Source organism: Cricetulus griseus (genome assembly GCF_003668045.3).
Source record: "Cricetulus griseus strain 17A/GY chromosome 1 unlocalized genomic scaffold, alternate assembly CriGri-PICRH-1.0 chr1_0, whole genome shotgun sequence".
In the NCBI taxonomy this organism is placed as follows: Eukaryota; Metazoa; Chordata; class Mammalia; order Rodentia; family Cricetidae; genus Cricetulus; species Cricetulus griseus.
Window position 1 is genome coordinate 202,464,297 of NW_023276806.1, and position 8,710 is coordinate 202,473,006.

The 8,710-nt window shown below is 46.0% G+C and overlaps 1 protein-coding gene across 1 annotated transcript; it reads left to right on the plus strand.

Annotated features, from left to right (window-relative positions):
* Positions 1 to 7,217: 7,217 nt before the first annotated feature.
* Tmem229a (transmembrane protein 229A) lies at positions 7,218 to 8,219 on the plus strand (the record flags this gene model as incomplete). The annotated part of the gene is made up of 1 exon (XM_027390012.2): positions 7,218 to 8,219. A coding segment is annotated over one exon (1,002 nt), but the record flags the coding sequence as incomplete, so codon positions are not given.
* Positions 8,220 to 8,710: the final 491 nt, after the last annotated feature.

Genomic DNA, 8,710 nt, shown 5'->3' on the forward strand with positions numbered 1-8,710 from the left:
TTTCCTTTGAGTTACAAACACGATTGAATTATATGACAATCCCAGTTCGCTTCTCCTTCCCCTCCTCCCCTACCACTCCCCCAACTAAAACCCTGCCTATCGTATATTCTTTCTTCTAATCTATACCTAACTCAACCTTTCTGCTCCCTCATGACCTCTGCATCCTTTCTCTTCTTCCCTTCTCATTCTCGTAGTCCCTCCACCCTCTTCCCATGCTCTCAATTTGCTCAGGGGATCGTGACCATTTCCCCTTCTCCAGGGGACAAAGTTTGTCTCTTTTAGGGTCCCCCTTGTTTACTAGTTTCTCTGGCAGTGGGTATTGTAGGCTGCTAATCCCTTACTCTATGTTGAAAATCCACATATGGGTGAGGAATACCCTTGAATTAATTGGTACAGGAGACCACTTCCTGAACATTACACCAGTAGCACAAACACTGAGATCAACAATTAATAAATGGGACCTCCTGAAACTGAGAAGTTTCTGTAAGGCAAAGGACACAGTCAGCAAGACAAAACAGCAGCCCACAGACTGGGAAAAGATCTTCACCAACCCCACATCTGACAGAGGGCTGGTCTCCAAAATATACAAAGAACTCAAGAAGCTAGTCTCCAAAACACCAAACAATCCAATTAAAAAGTGGGGTGCAGAACTAAATAGACAATTCTCAATAGAGGAATCTAAAATGGCTGAAAGACACATAAGAAAGTGTTCAACATCCTTAGCCATCAGGGAAATGCAAATCAAAACAACTCTGAGATACCATCTTACTCCTGTCAGAATGTCTAAAATCAAAAACACCAATGACAGTTTATGCTGGACAGGATGTGGAGAAAGGGGAACACTTCGCCACTGCTGGTGGGAGTGCCAACTTGTACAGCCACTGTGGAAATCAGTATGGTGACTCCTCAAGAAAATGGGAATCAGTCTACCACAAGATCCAGCAATTCCACTCCTAGGCATATATCCAAAAGAAGCACAGTCATACAGTGTTCAGTGATGTTCATAGCAGCACTATTTGTAATAGCCAGAAACTGGAAGCAGCCTAGATGACCCTCAACCGAAGAATGGATAAAGAAATTGTGGTACATTTACACAATGGAGTACTACTCAGCAGAAAAAAAAAATGGAATCTTGAAATTTGCAGGAAAATGGATGGAACTCGTAGACATAAAGGTTTTTTGTTTGGTTTGGTTTGGTTTGGTTTTTCAAGACAGGGTTTCTCTGTGTCGCTTTGGAGCCTATCCTGGCACTCACTCTGGAGACCAGGCTGGCCTCGAACTCACAGAGATCTGCCTGCCTCTGCCTCCCGAGTGCTGGGATTAAAGGCGTGTGCCACCAACGCCTGGCTACATAAAGTTTTTAAAGCATGAGATTTTTCACATGTATTAGCAGATCTAAATGCATTTAACTTCCGAATATTATATTCAGATGCTGCTGCAGGTAAAACTTACAATTAAGGATTGATGTCTTTAGCACTTTTAACTAATTTCTTAACTTTCTTAACTTTTCTTTAATATTCTAAGTTATCAAAAGATTTTGTAAACTTTCAAGTGCTCAGTATCACTACCTATGTATTTATATTTAATGATTTTGTTTATTTTTTAGCAATTACCTTGAATTGCTAATGGAAAGCAAAGCTAGTTATCATAAGTTATATTTTTTAGAAACAGTAAATGTTTTATTTTCATTAGACCCCTGAGATGTCTTAAGATGATCTTCCCGAAGATCCCTCCAGATTTACCTGTCTTTCAGCCCCTGCAGGGTAGCTAGGACCAAAGAACATGGCTCATCTTCTTCCTTGACCATACTACCAGTTGTGGCTTTCAGGGCAGAGCACAAAGGATGGTATCAAAATAAAAAGGAAATGTTTTATTAACGCAATAATGACATAGATAATAAAAATAGAACCATAAGGCTGGCATGTGGCTCAGTGGTCATGTTTGCCCAATAAGCTTGAGTCCCTGAGCTCGATCCCCAGCACAGTTGAAAAAGAAGAATGAGGAGGAGGAAGAGGAAAGAAAAAAAAGAGGGGGCAGTGAGGGAGGGAGAAAGGGAAGAAAGGAAGGGAAGAAAGGAAGGAAGGGAGGGAGGGAGGAGGGGGAGGGAGGGAGGGAGGGAGGGAGGGAACCAAAGTCAGGAAATTAGCAGGACTCACACACTTGTGTTGTTGGCTGAGACTCAGGTACTTGTTACAAGAGTAATTTACAAAATATTTATATGCAGATTATGTCACAGTTCACTACAGATAGGGAAACCTGTCCTATACAGAGGTAGCTGTAAACCAAATGCCATTCAGCATATTTTAGCATATTCAAATTCCTTTGGACTTTCTTCAGCTGTTTGTTCTTGAAACGCTTCCCTTTGGCTCTCCCAAAGCGCACTGAAGTCTCGCATGGTAATCTGAAAGACCACAACAGCCTTGAACCTGTGGCCCCTGGGCAGCAAATCACCCGAGGTCACAAGCCTCTGAAGTATGGGGCCTTCTAGTCATTCCCATGTTACTCTCTGGCCATATTGACTAATCTAGCTGTAGGGTTTGTATCATTTTATAGTCAAGCCGACAAGTCCTAGCTATTGTCCATGTACAGACATGTTCACTCAGACACATTCCTAACCCTGGAGTTCAAAGAAGCCAGTACCAGCTACAAAACAGCAATACATTGAAGCATTTATTATTATAGTCATTGTTAGTGTTACTATTAGAATTTCTTCTCTCATGTAATATATCTCCAGCACAGTTTCCCCTTCCTCTACTCCTCCATCTTCCATCAGAAAAGAGCAAGCTTCGAAGAGACAACAATCAAACAGGACAAAACAAAATACCTTCAGACAAGGCAAGAGCCTTCTCACACTGAAGCTGGACAAGGCAACCAAACAGTGGGGAAAGAGTGCCAAGAGCAGACAAAACAGTCAGAGACATATTCACTCCCATGGTTATGAGTCCATAATAAACAGCAAGTAAACAGATGCAACACAACACATACACAGAAGACTTGGTTCAAACCCAGGCAGGACTGTGCTCTGCTTTAGTCTCTGTGAGCCAACATGAGCCCTGCTTATTTAAATAAGTGGGCTGTGTTCTCCGAATGTCCTCCATCTTCTCTGACTTCCGCAGGATTCTCCAAGCTGAAGGGACCCATTGGAAACCTCCAATTTAGTCTCTCTCTCTCTCTCTCTCTCTCTCTCTCTCTCTCTCTCTCTCTCTCTCTCTCTCTCGTCTGGCCATGGGTCTATGCACTGGCTCCCATCTGCTGCCAGAGGAAGCCTCTCTAATGGCAACTGGACAAGGCACTGACCTGTGAGTATAACAGAATTACATTAGGAATCATTTCATTAATTTTTTAGACCAATTATGCTTGATTCTTCCCTAGGTCTCTGGTATATCCAGTCTCTGGTTCCTGAACATCCAAGCAGTGTCAGACATAGATGTGTTTTCAAGGAGTGGGCCCCTTGAGCTGCTCTTTGAGCAGCTGCCCCTACACACAAGCAATCTCAAGCTGATGCTATTTCATTGTAGCTTTCTGATTCTTCCATCGAATTCACTTTATAAATATGTCACCATCAGCTGAGCGATGGTTGTGCACGCATTTAATCCCAGAACTCAGGAGGCAGATCTCTTTGAGTTCTAGACTACCCTGGTCTACAAGAACTACTTCCAGGATAGCTTCCAAAGTCACAGAGAAACCCTGTCTCAAAAACCAACCAACCAAACAACAACAACAACAACAACAACAACAAAAAAACATGTCACCATCTCCAAGAACATGTCGAGTTTACAAACTTATTTTGGCAGCTTTGTCTCCTGGCTTGAAAAAGGGCCAAAACACCACACACACACACACACACACACACACACACACACACACACACACACGCTTTGAAGCATTTTACCTTCATAGAGACACTGATGTGAGGATTTTAATTATAAAATTGCCATGGATCATTAAATTCATTCTGTAATTTTAAAATAAGGGTTTTTTGTAAATATAGCAATGAGATGTTTAAAACAACACAAACAAGAAGACGATAAAGCACAAACAGAAGTTGCCAACATCACTGTGATGGCCTAAGTTTCACATGTGGGAGACTGCTCCCCAGTGTGAGTGGATTGCAGGGTGATGGAATGGTGAGAAAGTAGCACCCCGAGAGGTGAACATCTCATCAGAAGGTCCTCAGCTCTTCTCAGGTGGGTTTTCCTTAAAGAGTAATCATTATAAGAAAGCCTGACCCATCAGTCCCTCCAGCCTCACGTCTCACTATAGGATTTCCTCTGCCTTCGTACACTCCTACCGTTGTTATGCTCCCAGCCATGAGGCATTGACAGAACCCAGAAAAATCCACTGCCAGGCTCTTGAACCTTAAGACCTGTGAGTTACATAAATTTATTTCCTTTAAAATTATCCTGTCTCCAGTGGAACCAGTGTTTATCCCTAGTGCACAAATGGACTTTGGGAGACCATTCCCTATGAAGGTATACTCCCTCTGCCTAGACACGTGGGGGAGGGCCTAGGCCCTGTCCCAAATGATGTGACAAACTTTGATGATCCCCATGGGAGGCTTCAACCTCCCTGGTGAGTGGATGGGGGGTTGGTGGGGGACATAGGAGGATGAGAGGGAGAGGGAATTGGGACTGGTGTATAAAATAAGATTGTTTTTATTTAAATTTTAAAAATAGGAAATAAAGTAAAATAAAATTACCCAGTCTTGGATATTCTGTTTAAATGGAATAATACCCTGAGCGGATTATTCATAACTTTTTTTTAAGGAGACACTGAATTAAAGGAGCTAAAAGCAGTATACTTTTAACTTTCTTGTACCTTTTCTCATGCATATTGGCTTCTTTTTTTTAGTTTTAAAGTGAGTACCTCTCACATTCAAGGTATTACAATAGAGACCACAATGAAAATATGAAGGAAATGTAAGAAGAAACAGCAGATACGCCTATTTTCTGGCTTTGCATCTGCTTATATGTGTGTGTATCACTTTAAGAAAAATGGGAAATTTTCAGGGAGAGAATAATGAGATTTTTCAGAATTCTCACTCGTCAGAATGCCACAGTATTTGACAATAGTGACCTCCCAACTTTTGACTACATACTTTCCATCAAAAATTAGCATAAACTATACATATACATATGCATGTAAAGTTTACATATACCTTATGATACTGATACTTTACTGAACACATATAGTATACAAAAAACGGATTTTTATGATGATAGAATCAAAATATTAGAAAGAGGATTGCTGGCATATGGCAGTAATCTCAGAATTTAGAAGGCTGACCCAGGATTGCAAGTTCAAAGTCAGACCCTGTGTCTAAAACATACACACTCTTAGAAGCTCAGTTTTTTAATACAAAAGACTTCACTACATACTTTGCAAACTGAATAGCAAGGGTGGAGTTGAGGAGCATGGTTTGGAGGTAGAATAGAATTAAGTCAAACACAGTTTTACCTTTGTATGTAGTACTAGGCAATCATAGTATTTATCATTAATATTTATCATAAGTATAACAGACCCTTTCACAGCACTTCAGTCTTTCTTTCTTGTTTTGTTGTTGCTTTAGCTTTAGATGTGTTTTGCTTGTTTCTTCCTCTGGGTCAGGAATTTGGGTACCTAGTAGACCTGTTCCATTTCCACAGCGGCGTTGAGTCTGCTGCCTCACACTTTTCTGCTTAGTCTGACAACTTCAAAGTCAGCAGAAGAAACAACTTGCTAGCCGTGCTAAAAGAAAATGCCTTCCTTTAGCTACCGACAAGCGCCGATTGTCATCTCGCTGAGCTCTTAGCTAACTCACAGGCATCATGGCTCTCATGGACAGTAGCTTAAATTGTTGAAATGAGCAACGGGAAAGGACAAGAACAGGGTTGCTTCCCAAACAGAAGATCTACCAGAGGGTGTGTGATCTCCAGACGAAAAAGAACTCCATGAAGCGTTTTATCCAGGGAAGACTTGAACTCCTGACGGAGTAAAAGTACTATCTACTTTCTGTTTAGAAATGAACCGGAAGAGGGGGTCGTTAATGATATAATTTATTTCAAAGATCCCTCCCTACCTGAGAGAAAAGGGGGGAGGGAGGCGTAGGAGAAGAGGGAGAGGAAACCGAGAGGCGGAGGAGGGAGGGGAGGGGGTCAGAGGGAAGGGAGGGGCAGAAAAATAAAGTCAGAAAAAGAAAACGCTTGGCTCTCTATTTCACTGTGTGTTTCTGAGATGACCTAGTTCTTCAAGAAGAAAAACCCAACCCTGCTCTGTGCCAGCAGCACAAAGCACACTGTTGGGGGGACCTCCATCCCACTGTAGCTGGGGCACAGCTCAGCAGGACTTGCCTTAAATCATTTTTTTTTTTTTAATTCTGCTGGGTTTGAACCTGAATAAACCAACTTCGGCAAAGACTGATAAAGAGAATCCGGCCTGGGGGCAGGCAGCACTCAGAAGCAGGCTGCTCTGAGCAGGCAGGCTTGGAGTCTCCTGTTAACGCTCTGTGACTGGGACACAGCTGGCTTTGCATAAGGACATTAAATATACAGCACCACAGTTTGGTCCTGGGCCCGGCCTCCGGCTGGTGGCACCTGGCCATTTGTCTCCGCCAGCCAAGGCCTGGCCCTGGTTTCCACGATACCGGGAATGCCTCACAGTTCGCCTTCACACCTGTTAGGGGTTCTCCACTCCTGCCACCAACCCAGCGGGAGCCCCCCGCAGCACTCGCCCCGGGTGTGCCGAGATGGCCAGAGGGGACCTGGCGGCGCGCTGGGCCTTTCGGAACCGACCCCTGTAAGCCCTGGCAGGGGAGGCTGGGCGGGGCGGGAGCCCTGGAAGGCGGGAGAGGTCGAGCCGGGCCGAGAGGGGTATGGGAAGGGCCGGGGGAAGGGCCGTCTCCGCTCGCGTTACGCTGCCGGAGCCTGCGGCAGAGGCGGCGGGGCTGAGCCGTGGAGGGGATGGGGCTGCCACCAACCTGGGCTCTCTTCCCCGCAGCACCGGCATCGCCTCCCCTTGCCCGGCCGTGCCACTCCTTAGGCCGCGCAGAGTGATCGCGGGAGCGGGAGGGCAGCACCTCGCCCTGGACTGGAGAGGAGGGCGCGGCGGGGCCAAGGCTGGGAGACTCCTAGGGTCCCGGGCGACCCGCGCGTCCCCCAAGCGCCCGGAGACCTTGATCCGGACTGAGCTACGTGCGCGCCCCCGGGGGGCGGTCGGCGGCCGGGAGGAGGCCCCCCCCCCAGCCGCTGTCTGCTGCTGAAGCTCCGACCGAGCGCGGCGCACTGCCCGCCTGGATGCGTCTCTACTTCTACGGGATGCACGGCATCACCCTGGACGTGCTGGTGTCCTCCGCCAGGCGCTTCGCCCGCAGCCTGGATCTGCGGATGCTGGGCTTCTCATCGCCCTACCGCTGCCTCCTGCACTCGCTCACCCACTTCGCCCTGGAGCAGCTCTACCTGCAGCGGCCGCGCTGCCCCAGCGCCTTCCTTTTCAATTTCCTGCTCTACCCCTGGGCACACGTGGGGCTGCAGACCCTGGCGGGCCAGGCGCTGCTTATCAGCCTAGGTGGCGGGCCGGGGGGCGCGGTGGCGCCGGGGGCGCTCGACCTAGCTCTGCAATACGTACTGGCGCTCTACCACGGCCAAGTGTTCCTGAAGCGCTTCCTGCGTTTGCGGTACCCGCGGCCGCGCCAGCAGCAAACCAGGGACACACTACCAGCAGCCCCGGATGCCCGAGTCCTTTTGGAGGCTGGTGACCGGCGACAAGGACCCTGCGGCCCCAAGGGCGAAGAAGGAACCCCTAGCCAGGGACTGCCAGACCTCCTCCGCTTCCTTTTCTTCGGAATGCATGGCTTTTTGGATGAGATCTTCTTCACCTTCTTCTTCAATGTTCTGGGGCAGGGGGACGGGACCAGCAGTGGGCACACATCTCTCTGGTCCTTCTTCATGTATGGCAGTTGTAGCTTTGTGGTGGAAAAACTCTACTTCCACCTTCACTACAGCCGTGGTTGGGGCACCTGGAAGCGGGTGCCCATCTATGTGATCTTTATCTATGCTTGGGAGTTGTCCTGGGGTCTGGGACTTCGCATGTGTGGGGCCTGTTCTTGGGACTATTCTCACTATCCGCTCAATTTCATGGGCCTCATCACCTTGATGTATTTGCCTGGTTGGCTATTCCTTAGTGTGTACCAAGACCTACTTTCCAACGTGTTGTGGCGGGTGCAGTATGTCCCAACGAACTAAGACTGGGGGAAAAAGAAAAAAGAAAAGAAAGAACCTGACAAATGGATGCAATTTATTTTCACACATTTAAAACTAGGTATTTTTTTGTTTTCAGTCTTTTAATTTTTATACAGTTTACTAAACTCTTCCAACTTGTTTTACTTGACGTTTTAGTTTTTTCCAGACCACTTGGAATCTATATGTAAAGTTCAATACTTTGAAATGTTACTCAAAACTAACTCAAAATATTTAACTCATCAATAATTTAAACTTTTTCAAGGTCAAACCGCTAAACCACTGTACCTTAACATCAAAAACCGGTAACACTCACTGAACCTCGTAGAGCGAGAACTACGTATTTTTCTATCCTTCTTAGAAAGTTTTCAGAACGGAGAACAATGATTTTTACAAGTTCCTGGTTTGATGAGCTGTTTACTTTCTTTTGAATGCAACTTCATTTTACTTACTTGCCATATTTATCAATGGCAGCTGAAACTACGTGTCTTGTATGT